The 20,711-nt window shown below is 44.8% G+C and overlaps 2 protein-coding genes and 2 non-coding genes across 5 annotated transcripts; all 4 read right to left on the bottom strand.

Annotated features, from left to right (window-relative positions):
- Positions 1 to 8,134: 8,134 nt before the first annotated feature.
- On the bottom strand, positions 8,135 to 10,597 carry LOC127311911 (mediator of RNA polymerase II transcription subunit 11). Of its 2 annotated transcripts, none has more exons than XM_051342392.2 (4): positions 10,402 to 10,597; positions 10,176 to 10,292; positions 9,151 to 9,366; positions 8,135 to 8,399 (listed from the first exon to the last, which is right to left on the bottom strand). In XM_051342392.2, the coding sequence occupies exons 1-3, from the start codon at positions 10,453 to 10,455 to the stop codon at positions 9,190 to 9,192; spliced, it is 348 nt and encodes a 115-aa protein (XP_051198352.1). In that variant the 5' UTR covers positions 10,456 to 10,597; the 3' UTR covers positions 8,135 to 8,399; positions 9,151 to 9,189. The 2 variants fall into 2 exon arrangements, with proteins under 2 accessions (XP_051198352.1, XP_051198351.1); XM_051342391.1 differs by having other exon boundaries at positions 9,159 to 9,366; positions 10,402 to 10,595.
- Positions 10,598 to 11,690: 1,093 nt separating this feature from the next.
- On the bottom strand, positions 11,691 to 14,768 carry LOC127311910 (rRNA 2'-O-methyltransferase fibrillarin 1). Its single transcript, XM_051342390.2, has 7 exons — positions 14,652 to 14,768; positions 14,280 to 14,578; positions 13,997 to 14,092; positions 13,812 to 13,889; positions 13,554 to 13,730; positions 12,136 to 12,204; positions 11,691 to 12,024 (listed from the first exon to the last, which is right to left on the bottom strand). The coding sequence occupies exons 1-7, from the start codon at positions 14,671 to 14,673 to the stop codon at positions 11,851 to 11,853; spliced, it is 915 nt and encodes a 304-aa protein (XP_051198350.1). The 5' UTR covers positions 14,674 to 14,768; the 3' UTR covers positions 11,691 to 11,850.
- On the bottom strand, positions 13,015 to 13,087 carry LOC127318143 (small nucleolar RNA snoR60). Its single transcript, XR_007861698.1, has one exon. It is a non-coding gene; the product is annotated as a small nucleolar RNA snoR60 (small nucleolar RNA).
- Positions 13,355 to 13,429, bottom strand: LOC127318142 (small nucleolar RNA snoR60). The gene has a single exon (XR_007861697.1). It is a non-coding gene; the product is annotated as a small nucleolar RNA snoR60 (small nucleolar RNA).
- Positions 14,769 to 20,711: the final 5,943 nt, after the last annotated feature.

Consider the following 20,711-nt stretch of genomic DNA (forward strand, 5'->3'; position numbering starts at 1 on the left):
TGGTGGCCGGCCACCCCACCAAGGAAAGGGGGGAGTCCCACTCCCCCTAGGTTTGGACACTTGGAAGGTTTTGGTTGGGGTCTTATTCGGACACTTTGACCTAAACCTTGGGGCTTCCACCTATATAAAGAGGGGGAGAGAGGGGCTGGCCGGCCACTCAAGCCACCACCATGGCCGCACCCCTCAAGGGTGCCCTAGCCGGCGCCCCTCTTCCCAAACCCTAGCACCTCTCCTCCACCACCTCTCCCGCATATGCTTAGCGAAGCTCCGCCGGAGAACTTCATCAACACCGCCACCATGCCGTCGTGCTGCCGGGATTCCGAGGAGGATCTACTACTTCCGCTGCCCGCTGGAACGGGGAGAAGGACGTCGTCATCAACACCGAACGTGTGACCGAGTACGGAGGTGCTGCCCGATCGTGGCACCGTGATCAAGATCTTCTACGCGCTTTTGCAAGCGGCAAGTGATCGTCTACCGCAGCAATAAGAGCCTACTCTTATAGGCTTTGAAATCTTCAAGGGTTAGTCTTGATCATCCCCTCGTTGCTCCCGTCTTCTAGATTGCATCTTGGCTTGGATTGCGTTCTCGCGGTAGGAAAATTTTTGTTTTCTATGCAACGAATCCCTACAGATTGGACTTGGTGTGGTGGATTTGGTTCGTGTGATCACTAAGACAATTCGAGGGATATTGTTTAGAGTGGGAGTTCACTTAGATTTTTAATTTTGTTGAATTAAAATTTGAACTCAATTTTTCATAAACTTAGTCTAAACTATTGCAAATATATGCTGTAGATATGGCGTCCCCAATCAATTTTAACCAGTTCCTAGAGAAAGAAAAGCTTAAGAGCAACGGTAGCAACTTCACCGACTGGTTCTGTCATGTGAGGATTTTCCTCGCTGGTGGAAACCTGCAATATGTGCTTGATGCACTGCTAGGTGACCCTCCTGCAGAAACTGAAACCGATGAAGTAAAGAATGTTTACGCGACTCGGAAAACTCGGTACTCTCAAGTTCAGTGTGCCATCCTATGCAGTCTGGAAGCCGATCTTCAAAAACGTTTTGAGCACCACGATCCTCATGAGTTGGTCAATGAGCTGAAAGCTATCTTTGAAACTCATGCGGCTGTGGAATGTTATGAAGCATCGAAACACTTCTTCAGCTGCATGATGGAAGAAGGCAGCTCCGTTAGTGAGCACATGCTCGCCATGACCGGGCATGCGAAGAAACTCAATGACTTGGGAATAGTGATTCCTAACAGACTGGGGATTAATCGTGTCCTTCAATCACTGCCACCTAGTTACAAGAACTTTGTGATGAACTACAATATGCAGAACATGAACAAAGAGTTACCTGAACTCTTCGCCATGCTAAAATCTGCTGAGATTGAGATCAAGAAAGAGCACCAAGTGTTGATGGTCAACAAGACCACCAGTTTCAAGAAATAGGGCAAGTCTAAAGGTAAATTCAAGAAGGGTGGCAAGAAAGCTGCCACGCCTCCTATGAAACCTAAGAATGGCCCTAAGCCTGATGCTGAGTGCTATTACTGCAAGGAGAAGGGACACTGGAAGCGTAATTGCTCCAAGTATTTGGCTGATCTGAAGAGCGGCCTTGTCAAGAAGAAGAAAGAAGGTATATCTGATATACATGTTATAGATGTTTATCTTACTGGTTCTCGTACTAGTACCTGGGTATTTGATACTGGTTCGGTTGCTCATATTTGTAACTCGAAACAGGAACTAAAGAATAAACGAAGACTATTGAAGGATGAAGTGACGATGCGCGTTGGAAATGGATCCAAAGTCGATGTGATCGCTGTCGGCACACTTCCTCTACATCTACCTTCGGGATTAGTTTTAAACCTAAATAATTGTTATTTTGTACCCGCGTTGAGCATGAACATTATATCTGGATCTTGTTTAATGCAAGACGGTTATTCATTCAAGTCTGAGAATAATGGTTGTTCTATTTTTATGAATAATATCTTTTATGGTCGAGCACCTGAAAAGAATGGTTTATTTCTGTTAGATCTCGATAGTAGTGATACACATATTCATAACATTGATGCTAAGCGAATTAGATTGAATGATAATTCTACTGATATGTGGCACTATCGTCTTGGTCATATTGGAGTGAAACGCATGAAGAAACTCCATACCGATGGATTACTTGAATCACTTGACTTTGAGTCACTTGATAAATGCGAAGCATGTCTAATGGGAAAAATGACTAAGACCTCTGGTATTATGGAGCGAGCTACAGACTTATTGGAAATCATACATACTGATGTGTGCGGACCAATGAGCGTAACCTCGCGCGGTGGTTATCGTTATGTTCTAACCTTCACAGATGATCTGAGTAGATATGGGTATATCTATTTCATGAAACATAAATCCGAAACTTTCGAGAAGTTTAAGGAATTCCAAAGTGAAGTAGAAAATCAACGTAACAAGAAGATTAAATTTCTACGACCTGATCACGGAGGTGAATATCTGAGTTATGAGTTTGGCATGCATTTAAAGAAATGCGGAATACTTTCACAATTGACACCGCCGGGAACACCACAACGAAACGGTGTGTCCGAACGTCGTAATCGAACTCTATTAGATATGGTTCGTTCTATGATGTCTCTTATTGATTTGACGTTATCATTTTGGAGTTATGCATTAGAGACAGCCGCATTCACTTTAAATAGAGCACCATCAAAATCCGTTGAAACGACACCGTATGAATTATGGTTTAATAAGAAACCTAAGCTGTCGTTCCTTAAAGTTTGGGGTTGCGAAGCCTATGTAAAAAAGTTACAACCGGACAAGCTAGAACCCAAAGCGGAGAAATGCGTCTTCATAGGATACCCTAAGGAAACTATAGGGTAAACTTTCTATCACAGATCCGAAGGCAAAATCTTTGTTGCTAAGAACGGAACCTTTCTTGAGAAAGATTTTCTCACTAAAGAAGTGACTGGAAGAAAAGTAGAACTCGACGAGATTACTGAATCTTCACTCATTGATTAGAGTAGCACAATACCGGAAGTTGTTCCTGTGCCGTCTGCACCGGCAACAGAGGAAGCTAATGATAATGATCATGAAACTTCGAACGAGATAGCTACTGAACCTCGCAGATCGACGAGGGAACGTGCCACTCCTGATTGGTATGATCCTTGTCGAAATGTCATGATTGTGGACAACAATGACGAAGATCATGCGACGTATGAAGAAGCGATGATGAGCCTAGATTCCAACAAATGGCAAGAAGCACCACAACATATGTGACATTCTATGACGCTCATTCCATGACGTTTCAGTCAAAAAACGTCACAATTTCTGAAATTTTGACTATTCCCTGACGTTTTTTCACTGTATCGTCACAGAATGAGCGTCATAGAATGTCACATTTGTTGTAGTGAAGCCATGAAATCCGAAATGGGATCCATGTATGATAACAAAGTATATGGACTTTGGTAGACTTACCTGATAGCCGCAAGGCTGTCGAGAATAAATGGATCTTCAAAAGAAAAACAGATGCTGATGGTAATATTACTGTCTATAAAGCTCGACTTGTCGCAAAGGGTTTCCGACAAATTCAAGGTGTTGACTACGATGAGACTTTCTCACCTATAGCGAAGCTAAAATCTGTGAGGATTTTGTTAGCAATAGCTGCATTTTTTGATTATGAGATTTGGCAGATGGATGTCAAAACGGCGTTCCTTAATGGAGACATTGAGGAAGAGTTGTATATGGTACAACCCAAAGGTTTTGTCGATCCTAAAAATGCTGACAAGGTATGCAAACTTCAGCGTTCAATTTATGGACTGAAGCAAGCATCAAGAAGTTGGAACCGACGCTTTGATAAGGTGATCAAAGACTTCGGGTTTATACAGTTTCATGGAGAGGCCTGTATTTACAAGAAAGTGAGTGGGAGCTCTGTAGCGTTCCTGATATTATATGTAGATGACATATTATTGATTGGGAATGATATAGAACTATTGAGCAGTGTAAAAGGTTATTTGAATAATAGTTTTTCAATGAAATACCTTGGTGAAGCATCGTATATATTAGGCATCAAGATTTATAGAGATAGATCAAGACGCCTAATAGGGCTATCACAGAGTACATACCTAGACAAGATTCTAAAGAATTTTAGAATGGACGAAAGTAAGAAAGGATTCTTACCTATGTTACCAGGCAAGGTCTTGAGTAAGACTCAAGGTCCGGCTACGGCAGAAGAAAGAGAGAGGATGAGTCAGATCCCCTATGCCTCGGCAGTAGGCTCTATTATGTATGACATGCTATGTACTAGACCAGATATAGCACATGCTGTTAGTTTAACTAGCAGATATCAAAGTGATCCAGGAATGGAACACTGGACAGCGGTCAAGAATATCCTGAAGTACTTGCAAAGAACTAAGGATATGTTTCTTTGTTATGGAGGTGACCAAGAGCTCGTTGTAACAAGTTACACCGATGCAAGTTGGAACCCTGATCCTGATGACTCTAAGTCTTAGTCTGGGTACGTGTTTATATTGAATGGTGCTGCAGTAAGCTGGGCAAGCTCGAAGAAGTGCACGGTGGCGAAGTCTTCAACAGAATCGGAGTACATAGCGGCTTCAGAGGCTTCATCAGAAGCGGTATGGATGAAGAGGTTCATTGTAGAGCTCGGTGTGGTTCCTAGTGCATTGGACCCACTAGTCATCTATTGTGATAACATGGGTGCCATCGCCAATGCACAAGAACCAAGGTCACACAAGAGGCTGAAGCATATCAAGCTGCGTTATCATTCCATTCGCGAGTACATCGAAGATGGAGAAGTAAAGATTTGCAAAGTACACATTGATCTGAATGTAGCAGATCCGTTGACTAAAGCTCTCCCTAGGGCAAAGCATGACCAACACCAGAATGCCATGGGTGTTAGGTACCTTACAATGTAATCTAGATTATTGACTCTAGTGCAAGTGGGAGACTGTTGGAGATATGCTCAAGAGGCAATAATAAAAGTGGTTATTATATATCTTTGTGTTTATGATAAATGTTTATATACCATGCTATAATTGTATTAACCGAAACATTGATACATGTGTGTTATGTAAACAACAATGAGTCCCTAGTAAGCCTCTTAACTAGCTTGTTGATTAATAGATGATTATAGTTTCATAATCATGAACATTGGATGTTATTAATAACAAGGTTATATCAATCTATGAATGATGTAATGGACACACCCAATTAAGCGTAGCATAAGATCACGTCATTAAGTTATTTGCTATAAGCTTTCGATACATAGTTACCTAGTCCTTTCGACCATGAGATCATGTAAATCACTTATACCGGAAAGGTACTTTGATCACATCAAACGCCACTGCGTAAATGGGTGGTTATAAAGGTGGGACTAAGTATCCGGAAAGTATGAGTTGAGGCATATGGATCAACAGTGGGATTTGTCCATCCCGATGATGGATAGATATACTCTGGGCCCTCTCGGTGGAATATCGTCTAAATAGCTTGCAAGCATATGAATAAGTTCATAAGAGACCACATACCACGGTACGAGTAAAGAGTACTTGTCAGGAGACGAGGTTGAACAAGGTATAGAGAGATACCGATGATCAAACCTCGGACAAGTAAAATATCGCGTGACAAAGGGAATTGGTATCGTATGTGAATGGTTCATTCGATCACTAAGTCATCGTTGAATATGTGGGAGCCATTATGGATCTCCAGATCCCGCTATTGGTTATTGGTCGGAGAGAGTTCTCAACCATGTCCACATAGTTCGCGAACCGTATGGTGACACACTTAAGGTTTGATGTTGTATTAGTAGAACTTGAATATGGAATGGAGTTCAAAGTTTTGTTCGGAGTCTCAGATGGGATCCCGGACATCACGAGGAGTTCCGGAATGGTCCGGAGAATAAGATTCATATATAGGAAGTCATTTTATAAGTTTGAAAATGATCCAGTGAATTTATGGAAGGTTCTAGAAGGTTCTAGAAAAGTCCGGAAGAATTCACTTTGGAAGGCGGAGTCCCGGAGGGACTCCACCACCCATGGCCGGCCAACCCTAGAGGGGTGGAGTCCCAAGTGGACTCCACCAAGGGGGCCGGCCACCCCCCCCCCCCCCCCTCATGGAAGGGTGGGAATTCCACTTGAGGTGGGAGTCCCACCTTTGGTAGGTTTCCCTACACATGGAAGGTTTTGGGTTGGGGTCTTATTCGAAGACTTGTAGTCCAACACTTGGGGGTTCCACCTATATAATGAGGGGCCAAGGGGAGGGGGCCGGCCACCACAACACCACCACCTTGGCCGCACCCCTTGGAGGCCGGCCACCCCCTCTCCCCAAACCCTAGCCGCCCCACTCCTCCACCTCTCCCGCAACGCTTAGCGAAGCTCCGCCGGAGATCTCCATCTCCACCGCCACCACGTCGTCGTGCTGCCGGATTCAAGGAGGAGCTACTACTTCCGCTGCCCGCTGGAACGGGGAGAAGGACGTCGTGTTCATCAACACCGAACGTGTGACCGAGTACGGAGGTGCTGCCCGATTGTGGCACCGTCAAGATCTTCTACGCGCTTTTGAAAGCGGCAAGTGATCGTCTACCGCAGCAACAAGAGTCTCATCTTGTAGGCTTTGGAAATCTTCAAGGGTGAGTCTCATTCATCCCCTCGTTGCTCCCGTCTTCTAGATTGCATCTTGGCTTGGATTGCGTTCTCGTGGTAGGAAATTTTTTGTTTTCTATGCAACGAATCCCTACACGTGTTTCTGAAACTTTTTTGGCAAGAAAAACGCCAAGTGAGCGGCACCGAAGGTGGCCACCGTTCGATTCCCAGCATATGGTTGGGCGCATAAATAGTCGGACGGATGAGACGAAGGCAAGCGTCATCCCACTGAAACTCCCCATGAATATATAAAGATCTCAAAGCCGATCACATGCACAAGATCAGACATAATTAATGGGAGAACGCCAGATAGAGTCGGTCATGACATGGTCTAAGAGATGTAGGTGGATCAACCGTTAGGGTGCCCTCTACCGTTTTTATTTTAATATAATGAACTAAGTTTTCCACTAACATCATCATTTCATAAAATATAGTTGCTTTTTTTTAAAAAAAAATAAGGAGGATATAGGGTACCTTAATAGTGACTCCCTTAAATATCTACATGATCTTGATCATTACCACAACTTTATGTAGGAACAACCATCGCCCACTCAAACATAACATGATTCATCATTCATGTCCCTCCCAAACATATAAACATGTCACCATTATGTCTTCGTTTCACCACTTGTACGCTTGCATGCAACTAGCATGTTCCAAACACAAGGGCTTCTTTGCTTCATTAGATTTGTATAGGAATTGTGTAGGATTTAGATCATACGGAAAAAAATTCTATATAGGTTGTTTAATTCATAGAAATATATCATATAGAAGATAATCCTATAAAAACCTTGTAGCGTAATCCTACCGGAAAAAACATAAGGTCATACCTCATGAAAATTTTCTTTGCTACAATTAAACACACTTCATATTTCTATAGGATTTAAGTAGGTATGTAATCATATGTTTTTTTCTATTCCTATATTTTTCCTATCCTATAACTCAAATGAGCTCATCCACGCATGCGACGGAGCTAGTCAGTCTGCCAATATTCGTTTATCTGAGCTAGCCGCTTTCACTTAGTATACTATTTAACTCAAGTAGTTGTGTGTAGTTGAGTAGGTATGTTGTGTTGTGGAGATTCAACCTTCCATACTCGCCCATCAACTAGACGTGTCCCAGCTTTGGATACGACGAAGTTAACGATTTTATTAGGACCTCATCTCAAGTCTTCCTCGGTTAATTATTTGTAGTCTCTCCGAGTAGCTGCTCAAGTCTTCTTTGGTTAATTATTTGCAGTCTCTCCTAGTAGGCTAGTAAAGGCATGTATGCACGTAATTCATGCGAGGAAGCTAGTTAGTCGGTCAATATTCATTAATCTGAGATAGCCGCGTTCAGTTAGTATAGTTTAACTCAAGTAGTTGTGTCTAGACGTCTAGTTGAGTACATATCAGTGTTGTGGAGACCGACTCCTCCATCAACCCGACTTACCAGCTTTGGCTTTGGCTATGACTAAGTTAACAAGTTTATTAGGACCTCGACTCAAGTCTTCTCGCTGTACCTGCAGCAACGGTTCCTTCTGAAGATGTAGCAATCTATACACTGCTGCACAAGACATGTCCATCGCAGAGTTGTGCGGCCACACTACAAAGCCTTTCTACATGACTGAACTGGTTACATGCAATGCTAGCGTAATACAGTGTCCACGATTACACTTGAAGAGTTGAACACATTTGCTCGCAAAATAGTAAAAACTTCATCAACAGTTGAGCAATCCTGATATAAACCGCTCCTATCAGATCTTTGAAGCCACCCTGAAAGAAAGGAATGCCAGCTCTTTAAGGATGAGTATCAAACAAAAGGTTCCTGGAGCCATACTGAAATGGTCAAAACATGTAAACCTTCGAATGAAAATATAAGATTACTATACTCTGTAGCCTGGTAACCCTAACTCCTAAGTTTCGTCAAGTATATCGTGCATGAATAGTGCATAGAAAACTATCAAGACCAAAGCACGAAAATAGTTAACTAATCTAGAGCATTTGATGCAAAATTCAAAGGATTCCACCCGGCAGTACAGAAAAAATTACAAGTCCAGCAATACCAAATGGCCCAGCAAAAGCATATACGGAGGCAAACCAAAGACCACGGGAGCTTATTTCCATTAGCTATGCCATGGCTGAAAAAAAAAACTGATATATTGGCAGCCATGTAGAGTTAAACACTTGACTGGTTGCATTTAAGTAAACAGTAATTCTCTAGGAAGTTAAAACTACTCAGTAGTGTATAAGAACTTCAAATCCAACTAAGTGGGGAGAAAACTGAAGGTTCTGAAATAACTGTAATGCTTTGATATGTTACATGTGTACCAGAAAAGAAAAGCATGTGAACTAGTACCACCACCAGATTTACAAAATATCTTATTTCTACGATACTGCATCTTTTTACACCCCCTCTACATCATCCGTTGAACTCAATAAAACTATTTAACACAAGTGAAAGGTGTAACAAGAAAGGAACATAAGAAACTGGAATTGGGAATCCAAATGATGCTTTGGCACTCACCACCTCACCTGCAGGTGCTAGATAACCAGTTAAGCTACGCTAAACTTCGTTAGCGCTGTGCGCAATGTTCAGTTGCATGGCATCCATCTTCTCAATTACATACTCCAGCTTTTTGCAACAGATCTCGTTAGCAATCCTTGCACTGTAGTCGCACTTCTCAAATGGACGATATTCACAGGCACTTTTTATTTCCTCGCGCATTGTTGTCTGAATTTCCTGCTCCAGGAACAATATGATCAAGGGTGATTCATAGTGAATATAATGTGTCAAAAATAAATTCAGTAATTAGAAAGATACAGTGGTGTCAGTAATTAATAGGTTCACATATCTGGCCAGTATTTTGGTTGAAAAAATGTAACATCAGGTCAGAGGAGAGAAGAATATTTACAAGACAGCCTTAACAATTCATTTGCCAAAATATGCTGATTTTACAAAAACAAATTGAGCAGTGCGCACAGGCAGACAACATTATTTACCAAAGTACTAGCACTGGACATCAGAAGTAATTGTTTGGGTCAGCAAAAGTTCCAAACTTGTCTGGTGCAATATAGGGGCATTAGGGCATGGAGAATAATAGTTGAGCATCCCAAACAATATGGAGCAATGTCTAGTATGGAGGCTACAAGCAGAATTAGCAAACAAAACTAACCGTGGGCAGTTCAGAACATTAGGCACTCCAGTAATCAGAAGGCAAAATGTTCAAACCGCAACAAATAGGGGAAGCACAAATAGATACATAGCACTTCTATCGCTATCGGCAGGATAGCTCACAAATCATGTCATTCCCACATTGATAAGGTAGAATAATCCATCAGCAAGAAATTTTAAGCAAACTCCTAGTCCTAGCACGTAGTTCTGCTAGTAGACCACCGAGATGCTTCTACCAACCTAATGAGCTACACCAAAACATAATTTCAGATCTGAAACCGGTTCCATGTCCTCAGTGTGCTAACTATTCTAGGAAGTCCTAATCCAATTCCAATCCGCAGTAGACTCGAAGACGGCGGATGGATGAGGGCTAGTACCTTCATAGAGAGCATGAACTCGCGGCAGTGGGCGGCGACGGCGTCGGCGCGGGGGCCCTGCGCGTTCCCCAGCTCCTCCATGACCGACCCCGCCAGCTCCAGCACCCGCACTATCCGCTGCGCCGGAAGGAACAAACAAACGCGTAGCCGCATCAAGATTCAAGGGTAACAAGCAATCCACGGGAGGACCAGAGTGGCAAGGCGGTAGCAGGGGTGAGAGGGTAACCTTCTCGACGTTGTGGAGGCGCTGGAGGGAGCTGCTCTGTCCCAGCGAAGACATCGCCGGCGGCTAGTATGGAGGCGGCGTGCGTGCCGGTTGTCGTGGCTCGCGGCCGCGCGGCGCCGGTGAGGCTGGAGGCGGCGGCGATTTGTGACGGGGATGGCCGGAATCGGGCAAGATTTGGGGACTTGGAGGAAAATGGATTGGGCCGAACAAGCGGCCTGCGGGCTTAGCCCAGGAACCGAAGAAAGGCGAGATAGAGGTTTTGTTTTTTCTTAGGATTTTTTTTTTTTTTTTTTTTTTTGCTACTGGCATCTTCATATATTCCAAAACGAAGAAAAAACTAAGTTAACAAAATTATGAAAAATGACACTACCAAACATTTTAATACTAGGAAATATGCCATTTTAGCCGTGACAGGTGACCTTATATCATACCAGTCCTTTTTTGCACTGGCTATTATAGCAATCCGTTCCAAAAAAAAAAAGGGGCTTGATTGACTGGGACAAAGTCACATGACATTGTGGATTATGCACGCACTCTTTTGGTGTGTACCAGGGGTCCAGGGGCGAGCGTAAGGCAGATCTTTCCCAATACATTTTGCTTAGAAAGTATATATCCTCCATGTTCAAAGACTCGAAGTACTATAGAATTTGCAAATTTCATCGGTAAACTAGTGGGCTCTAAATATGATTCGCAGTTCAAATTGAAGTATTACTACATCATCGGGCCACCGCACATTAGGTGCAGGTACAAGAGCAGGACAGGAAACAGAGCGTTGATTGGCTACTGCCGACAACAACATGGTGGGTAACATCAAAATCTCCGAAATCACACCCAATCTTCTAATCTTCCTCAGCAAGAGTCTCGACAGCTCGGAGTCACAAAAGCAGACGATGGTGCCGCCTTCCTGCGAGTAGTCACCGCCATGACAACAACGACGCTAGCCGTCAATTTGGCAAACTGCAGAACAAAACTGCAGAGAGTATTATGCTCAGTAGCAACCTCCATCATCAAAAATGTTCTCTTCCACAGCCACAGACCCATTCATACAATACGGCTGTCAAGTTTTATGAGCTCTGAACAAAGATCGATGTTGTCAAAGTTCAGTAAAAGTGACTTCACCAAGGAGCACGCGCCATATGGGTGCCAGAAAACATGGGTTGAACTGACACTCCAATGAGATCGTAGCTCGGTTTCTCAAACATAAAAGCTGATTAGACTAAACACCACATTAACAAAAATATATGTATTTCAGAAAAAAAGGACTATCATTTCTGCATGAAGAATATAACTGAGGCTAATGATTTCATGGATAATAGAATAGCAGTCAACATCTGCACAATCATTCAACAACTTCCAGCTCAAATTCAGATCAAAACAAATCTCCATACACTAGGGCACTACTACGGATAGACAGGACGCATGCATAGAACACTATTTTCCTTTTTCTACCTAAGTTGGCTTCTGCTTCTTGGGCATCCTGTAACCACCAACGACACAGGCATGGTCACGCTCAAAGGGCTCCAGGGTCACCTGCTCCGAGGGCTTGAACTGATCTAACTTCAGCTTTTCCACTTCACTGGCAAACACGGCCTCAGCAGGCATGGTGGAGTCGATACAGTTTGCCTGGCAAGGGGAAAGGGTGTCAAATCAATGGTAACTTCTCAACATGTTCAAGGAATCTGTCTGTCAACTAATGCAGTTTGGTAGTTTCTTAAACATAGAATTAGAACATACCTTGATTGAAATGACAAAGTGACCACCACTCTTCAAAAAGTAAGAAGCATTAAGGGCTAAGATCCTAGCCTGCAGGAGAAAAGATTGTGACAGGTTTAAATATGATGCAATGTTAACAAACTGCCAATCTCTTGCGAGTTTGCAGTGAGGATGGCAGGCAGTATTTATACATCGCAAGCAGCAACACAATAGTTGTTCAAGCCTAAATCTGAATAGTTAAGGGACAAAAGAGCTAGTTAAGGGACAAAAGAGCAACAATATACTGCAAATTTCCACGAGGCAAGTACATTTCTGAATCTAGAATAATAAGGAACTTTTTAATAGATGAAAAGGCAGAGCCAGATTCTCAGAAAATAATCTAAGATACAATTTACCCTATCTAAATAAGTTCAGAATTGGTGCTATATTACATTAACCGGATGATTTATCATCCACTGCTTCGAAATTGTACTTACCAAACTGAACTAAGGGCCAAAATGATTCACCATACAAGTGAACAAAAATCTTACTAATGCTAACACTATGCATGCAACACATAAGATCAAAAAGGAAAACTTGAATGTACATTGTTCTAGCATATCAAGCAGGCAGAAACTTCGATTTAGAAGAATCAAAATTCAATACTAGATAATCAAATTCGAAATTATGTGTTAGTAGCAAGTTTGTAATTCGTTTGTCATCAACCATGCAGAACTCAACCTCCCAAACTGATGGTTACTATAAACATACATATAATAAACAGGGACTGTAGGCAAATTGTTGCAAGTGATATTGGAACAAACTCTTGCACAAGAAAAAACAGAATGTAGTGAAGAAACGAAAAGAAAGAAAAGATGCAAGCCAACAAAAACAAAAAGTACTGGCATTTTGGGCATAAAGTGCATCAGAGACTCGACTTTGCATCATCCAGTGATGTCCTGAAGGGGAATCCGAGTAAGCTCATCATCAGCTATAGCACCAATACAGCCAGCCAAGGAAAACATGGGAAGCAGCAAATGTACACTACAATTATCAGATGTTTAACCATAATTACAAAAACTGGGCAAGGAGCTGTTAAAAAATGTACAAACAAGGAGACAGCAACAAACTATTGGGAATAATCAGAGCAAGAATAAATTGATTGAACATCCATTGTGATGATATTTGAAAGGAAGAATGACAATGCACTATGAAAGAACGCAGCAAGCTAGATAGGAAATGAATTGGCATTAGGAATGAAAGCATCAGAAACTCGATTTTGCATCATCCATTTTGATGTCCTGAAGGGGAATCCGAGTAAGCTCATCATTTGCTAAGTTCCAACATAGCCACAGAAGGTGATTAAAGCAGAACAGTCAACAATATACAACAACAGGCCCACCATAAGCAAGGTAATACTCCAATAACCATCGTAGGGACTTATGTGATGACAGGCATACCTGATCAGGCTGTGCAACATCTGAGAAGATAACATCAACCATGCCAACCAACATCCGGTACTTAGCAGGGTGCCTAGCATCCTCAATGATGGGGATGACATTGGTCCTCTTCTTGGCCATGTTGACAAGGTCCCTGCCACTCCGGTGCGAGAACTCCACAGCATAGACCAACCCAGTCTGCAAGTTGCAAGGCATAGGTTAAGATAACCCACACAGATGGAAATTATTGGCCAATAGCCAGTAGCTACGAGATCTCACCGGTCCAACAATATCAGACACATGAGACACTGTTGTTCCAGAGGCAGCACCAAGATACAGCACACGGGTACCAGGAGCCTGCAGTGAAGAACACAGGGTCATGTCACCGTTCATAAAGTAGCTAATGTAGACAGCAAGGGTTCGAATCCAAAATACAAGCTAATGCACAAGGATAACAAACTTACAATCCAGATGTTGTCAACACCACCGAGCACAGCAGCAGCCAGCTTGGACCTGAAGGGGTTCCACACCCTGTACTCAACCTTGGTCCCATCGTCGTTCTGTAATACCAAGAGCGCAGATTGAACGTACTTGAGAACTAGACGCCATGAACAAATGATTCCGCAGAAGCTATGCTAGTTTAGCCTACGACTACTATCTTATAATCCCATGGTAGCGCGAAATTTAGCATGGCATGGCAAAGGTGCATCGTGAAGGTAAGAGCGAGAGCGGTGAGCGAGCACGGACCTGGACGGAGACGCGCTTCTCGCCGTAGACGGACTCCCCGGGGACCATGTTCTTGGTGCAGAGCGCGTCCTCCTTGGCCTTGGCGATGAAGACGCCGTCGTGCTTGTGGGGCACCACGACCACCTTGCTCCCGCCCTTCATGCCCGGGCCGCCTCTGCCGCCGCCACGGCCGCCCCTCGGCGTCCTGCCACCCCTCCCGCCCCTGCCGCCGCGGCCGCCGCCATCGCTCCGCCCGCCGAACCCCCTGCCGCCGCGGCCGCCGCCGTCGCTCCTCCCGCCGAAACCCCTCCCGCCGCGTCCTGCGTGAGGCGAAACAGCGTCAGAGGGTGAGCCTGGAACGAGGGGTGGAGGGTTAGAGCGCCGAAAGATTACCTCCTCGTGCTGGTGCCCTCATGGTGTCGAGTGGTGGTTGTCGCTGCCGCCGCCGGAGAAGGAGGATGGGTAGGAGGTGGCTAGGGTTTATCTGAGGGTTAGCCGCCGCCGCGGGAGGGCTGGAAGTTTATAGTGGAAGACTAGGGCTCGTGTTTGGGGACGGCCCACTGGATTTCATATTTTCTTTGGAAACGGCCCATTAGCGAGAAAGTTTAACGAGACGGGCCGAATGTTTAAGCCCGATGGGCAATGAAATCTATGATATCTATAAAGTTCATCCCCACTAAAATGCATTTATTGTTTGCAAGCTCAAACCTCATGCAGCCACATCACCCCAATTGTTCATGTTCGTCTGATGTTAAATCTATGGTTACCCTCCCTTCCTGAAAAGATGGAACCCACTACAGAATTTTTCTTTTCTTTTAGCCACGTAGCCAGTCAGTTCAAACGTCAAACAGAAAATGAACTACTAAGTGACACTTCGGTTATCCGATATATTGGAGCGATTATTCCACAATGAAGCACACAAGGCTGCCCCATTGCTTCCTCTTCCCACTGAGCTCATGGGGGAGCAACGCCTCCAATACACAAACGAGGTTCTAGGGAACCAATTTATTGCAACCAGGAGTACAGCGGCAACAGTTTGGAAGTGAAGGGCATGGTCTTATTTAAACCCACCATTTCCCCTTTCCTACATGCCGGTCACCCAGCGTGTTCTCTACCATGGCTACTTCCCAGGCCACGAGGAGCCTTCGCACTGACCCTTCCTTGAGCGCAGCGACAGTCGGCCGCCGCGGCCTTCTGCTCCCGTGAGCTTGCTATGGTAGAACCATCTGCATGTTGTTGCTCTCTTTGTCTTTCTGAACTCATCTTTTTCTCTCATCTCATGATGTTCTTTCTTCACTCATCTGTTCGATTCTACACAAGCAGGTTATTACACCACCGCCATGATGCCCGGTTGGCCTCCGTCTGGTCCGCTGCGCACTCCAGTTCTCCACTTATTCCTTGCTGCGTTTACTAATTTGGTTGCCGGTGTGGCACATTCAGTTATTGTATGAGGGAGAACTGCCCTACAGGCCTGGCTCTTCGCATCCAGTTAATTTCTTTTTTTATATTTTTCCAGCACAAGTCAATTGCAACAATCTTTTGCCAATCCGGATGCTATATAGTATATACTACATAGTACTGCTAATGTGCAGAGAGCGAGGTCATGCACCAAAGAAGGATTAAAGCCGAGAGTTCATTTCAGATGCAAACAAGCAATTTACATTGTTGCAGTATGTTTGCATGTATTTTGTATTTTCTTATCATCTATTAGCAGTTAGCACATTAGGTTGCTTTGTGTTCGTTCCATTGGGGGAACAAGTACTTTTGATGATCCAATAAATTTAAGATCATGTACATACTTTATCACAAAACTGATTGTATTGATTAAGCTGATTTAATAAGAGTTATATGCAAGCCATCATCTTCTACATTTTGATCTCGCTTCATTGCACAGCGTGTCACTGCAAACATTCCTTTCTTTTATTTCTTACTTCCCTCTCTTTATAATTAGAGGGTGTTTTGATTGGTTGTAAAATTTGTGTGTACACCATTATTTAATTCAAGTGAGAACATGGTGATATAACAAAAACGACAACCATTCAAATAGGACCTTGGTGTGCAACTGTTTTTTAAACGCTTAGTCGCACTAATGTCCTGTGCAGACTGTTCGTGTCATCACTCAATGTAGTTCTTCGCATGACTATGTATGCCTGAGTTTTTTTGACAACGTGCTTGCAACCAGAATATTCTCAACCTATACAAGCGCCACGTCATACAATCCAATTCATGTTAGTTTTCATATATGAAAATTATCTTTCGTTCCCGCGGCAACGTGCGGGGTATCCACTAGTATTTTGGGTGATTTGGGTCATATCTTTCTTCATCCCATTTCAAGGCAAAGGGCAAACCATGGGCAATGGATTTTTTTATAACAGGTAGAAGTTGCCTATTCATTCATAAGAGGGAAAAAGACCAATTTATGAGTAAAACTAGCAGGAAACCGAACAACACAACACGTCAGTCTCGACACAGCGCACCACACGCGCTAACGACTCTTGCGCCCGAGCGACAAAAGAAGACACCCACCTTATTTGAAGCCGCCGCTCCGACATCCGAACATCTTCAACACACGCACACCGGTCCCAATACCGCGCCCTAATGAGGCCGACGGTGCTGCCATCCAAGCGGCCAAATCCAATGCCTAGGACGTCGACGAAGGCCATGCAAGCAACGCATCACCGAAGCCCAAAGCCGCAATTCCTGTGTCCACACCGATCCCGAGACCACACACACGCCTGGTCGACGATGAAGCTGCCAAGCAAGGCAAGGAAACATTTCTGGTAGAGTACCAGAACTCCAAGGCGAAGTCTGCAAGGAGGAAGCAACGATGACGCCGTCGACACCCGCTCCGGCAAAAGCCAAAGCTTAGGTTTTCACCTATAAAAACCGAGATTCGAAATGATGAGGGAGGTGAAGGAGCTCCTCGACGATGCCTCCAATGAGGTAAGCGGCGTCCAAGGACGACGACGTCGACCTCGGTCGATGCAGTACTTTCGCGCAAAATTCACCATGCCTAGGGACGTTGAAGCATGTCCGCCCAAGTCGCAGAAGCCATGCCCGCCTTGCCACTCGCCGTCTTCGCAGGAAGCCCACCATGGCACCTCACGCCATGGTGCTCCCTGCACAGCCCTCCGTCTCGGGGCTGCCGCCCCGACGTCCACTCCTCAGCACCTCGGCTGCCTACCCCGCCGTCCACACGGCTCAAGGCACCTCGAGCTTATTTTTGTTCATTTTAAACTTCTTGAGGATTTTGAGCCTCACAAAATACTCTTTGGTCGTTAAAGTGTGCTCATGGGCAATGGAATGTAAGAACTGGTTCTGTAGGGAAAAGCAAAGTGTCCGCTTAAAAGAAATGTAAGAATTGGAGTTCAGAGTATATTTGCATTAAAAACTCTCTATGAGAAGACGAATTATTATGCATTGTTTGTGCATGGTGACTGCTACTCCATCACAAAATGTTTTGCTTTGTAAAGTTAAACCTCTTGGCTCTTGGGTAGTACAAGTAGCATTCGGTGGCTGGTGGTTGGCCAGCCCGACCTAACAGAAGGACACAAAGCAGCTGGGAAGAACCTGATCCTGACCCATCATGCAAAATTAAGTTGCAAGAAAGATGAGGACCTACCAGGCTATCCAACTTTGCTCCCAAAGGTTCTTCCAAAAGAGGGATAGAATGATAGTGAGGTTGTTGTCAACTTCTCATGATGGTTGACGCTTGACAGGGCCACAAAATCTGTACAAGTATTTAGTAGTATGTCCATCCGAGTCATGGTCTACTAACCAGCACCATAGCCTAAATAAACAAGAGAAACAGAAGGAAGCGTGCAGTGTTGTAGTATATGTTGCTTGTTACTTTGATCTTTTGCTTGTGTTTTTTTTTTCACTCAGACCGTTAATCATTCCGTCTATGAGTGGTTGGCAGCAGAGCCAGCACCCTTCGTTTGCTGTTTTCCTTTGCGTGATACGTGACACTGCCTTTCTATCTGACAGTGGCTCTTGTTGTTGAGTCATGTCGTCACCTTGCTTCGGAAATGGACAGTTTGATCCTGCATCAGTGTAACGTCCACAACAAGATCTGCAAATTATTTACATCTGTACGTATGAACATGATTAGTTTTTGAAGTTCTGAAAGAGATCCAATTCAAGGTTTACAATGGAAAGCCTACTGAAATCTACCAATTTCCCCCCTTCCTCTCTCTCTCTCTCTCTCCTCTCCCTCTCGTCTGGGAATGGTCTTGGACTTTCCGGCACTCCTCCCCCTCTTCTCCGGCCGCTTTGCCGGCCGGCGTGGATGGGGGAGGAGAGTCCGGCCATCTCCACTGTATCTAGGCAGCTTACCCTTGTGGATCTTGGCGTTATGCCCTTAGTTTGGAGAGGGGTGCTCGATCTGTTCAGCTAGATCTGGCACAAGCTAGGGTTCCTCTTCGTCGTGCGGTCGCTCCAGTGGCGGGAGCTGCTCGTGAGGAAGAGGAACGTCGTCTCCTTCAATAAAGCCGATGGTGTTCCTGTTGGGGACGGTCTGAGAAGGGGAAACTGCAGCTCTTCTCTGCCTCTGTCCTGCCGTGGTGGCGAGGGGAGGTGGGAGGGGAGGCTTCGTTCTTCCTCAGGCGGTTCCTGCTCCGGTGGCGGTGGATCGACATCGACATGCGCATCCAAGCTAGAGGCATCTTTGCCTCTGCTATCCATGGCTGGTGCGGCGGCCAATCTTCGACAACTTCCAGGATGGAGGCTCTACTTCGTCCTCGCTGCTGGAACTCGGCGCCTTGTCACCACCAAGTGGTTTGTCCCCGGTAGTTTCCAGGTGTCTGGCGGCGACGAATTGGCGCCGGAATGGGGTGTTCGGGCACTTCCGCCCTGTTTCTCGGCGGCGACGCCTTGAGGACACCGACGTCTGGTGGTGGAGACTCCAAGGACTCGACTGCTTTTGTATCTTTAGTAATAGGGTGTTTTTTTGCATTTTGGGCAGGCCGTATCTTCTAATTTCTGGTTCTTTTGTGCGAGTGGTGTAAAAGGGTCTGCCTGTATATTTGTAACCTGCCACGTGGTTTAATGGATGGTCTTCCGGCCTTCCGGGGTCCAAAAAAAAACTGAAATCTACCATATTTCCTCCCTTTCTGAACAAAGAAATATGCCATCTTTTGACCTTAGGATGCAGACTGTCGAAATCTAAGATTTCACACAACAGAACTTTTGATCATGAGAATGCTTCTACTCCAAGGACTTCTTTTTTCCATCACGGCCTACCTAACGACAACGCCCTCGCCTGCCGGCTACTTGAATTACTGTCCAGCCACGGCACTGAGCACCACGCTCATTCTCAAGAACTCTATGAATTGTCGTACATGGTGGTAGCTGCGTTGGCCAGTGCCAACCAGGGATCGTCGTACTACACTTGTACTACTGCAAACTTCGCCTCGCCGATTTACTAGTACTACTACTCTTGAATCACCAAGGGTCATATATCACCTGCGTCAGCGTCATTTTGGCGCAATATTTGTGGATTGATGATGTTGCCGGCCGGTGACATGTTCTGCACCGTGAAGTTGCTAGACGGTTTTGCACAAGTTGGAAGGGAAACTCCACCAGCCCTTGGTGGACAGCTTGGCCGCACTGGTAGAAAAACAGGCTTCCGTCCAGCCCCATAAGTCGCGAAACTATAGGAACCGCGACTAATGGGACCTTTAGTCGCGGTTCGGGAGGCGAACCACGACCAAAGGCCTGGGCCCAGGGCGCTCGGTGGCCAGCTGGTGCACGTGAGGGGCTTTAGTCGCGGTTGGCCAGGCCAACCGCGACTAAAGGTGCCCGAAGGCCTTTAGTCGCGGTTGGCCAGGCCAACCGGGACTAAAGGCCCATCCCTATAAAAGGGCCTCAGCTCACATCACTTAGCCATTTGGTGCCACTTCTCTTGACAAGCTTCACAAGGGGGTGTAGGTTTGCTTTTGGTTCCTCTTATGCACACAAGGTGTTTGATAAAATGCCCCAAGAGCATGAAACAAACATGATATGAAGTGTTGGAGCCACACTTGAGCTTCCTTATTTATTTTTTCCTCCTCGATCGCGGTTAGCAACTTGAACCTTTCATGTGTCATTGATAAAATATGCATGTGTGTAGTTCATTGTTTAATTTATATTGTTTGTAGCTAGTTAGTTTAACAAATGTATGATGGTTAATTATATATTTTATATTATAATAATGCAGATGAATCGGCAATGGATGTACGGTAACCGACTCTCCGGCGAGTTCACTACGGGTTTGAAAGATTTTCTCGTAGTGGCTAATGCGAACAAGCAGGGGGTTTTGTTATCTGTCCATGTGTTAACTGTAAGAATCAGAAGGGTTACTCTTCCTCAAGAGATGTTCACATGCACCTGCTTCGGCACGATTTCATGCCAAGCTATAATTGTTGGACCAAGCATGGAGAAAGAGGGGTTATAATGAGAGAAGATGAAGAAGGG

This window comes from Lolium perenne, chromosome 7 (assembly GCF_019359855.2).
Source record: "Lolium perenne isolate Kyuss_39 chromosome 7, Kyuss_2.0, whole genome shotgun sequence".
In the NCBI taxonomy this organism is placed as follows: Eukaryota; Viridiplantae; Streptophyta; class Magnoliopsida; order Poales; family Poaceae; genus Lolium; species Lolium perenne.

What these genes read in the sequence shown, in the direction of transcription:
- LOC127311910 (XM_051342390.2), bottom strand. Translation starts at nt 14,673, where the DNA reads ATGAGGGCACCAGCACGAGGAG. An exon ending in GTGTTGACAACATCTGGATT is followed by an intron (nt 13,890 to 13,996) that starts GTAAGTTTGTTA and finishes TCTTCACTGCAG; the next exon opens with GCTCCTGGTACCCGTGTGCT. An exon ending in ACTTTGTCATTTCAATCAAG is followed by an intron (nt 12,025 to 12,135) that starts GTATGTTCTAAT and finishes TCCCCTTGCCAG; the next exon opens with GCAAACTGTATCGACTCCAC.
- LOC127311911 (XM_051342392.2), bottom strand. Translation starts at nt 10,455, where the DNA reads ATGTCTTCGCTGGGACAGAGCAGCTCCCTCCAGCGCCTCCACAACGTC. An exon ending in GCCTCCACAACGTCGAGAAG is followed by an intron (nt 10,293 to 10,401) that starts GTTACCCTCTCA and finishes CTTCCGGCGCAG; the next exon opens with CGGATAGTGCGGGTGCTGGA. An exon ending in AGTTCATGCTCTCTATGAAG is followed by an intron (nt 9,367 to 10,175) that starts GTACTAGCCCTC and finishes TTCCTGGAGCAG; the next exon opens with GAAATTCAGACAACAATGCG.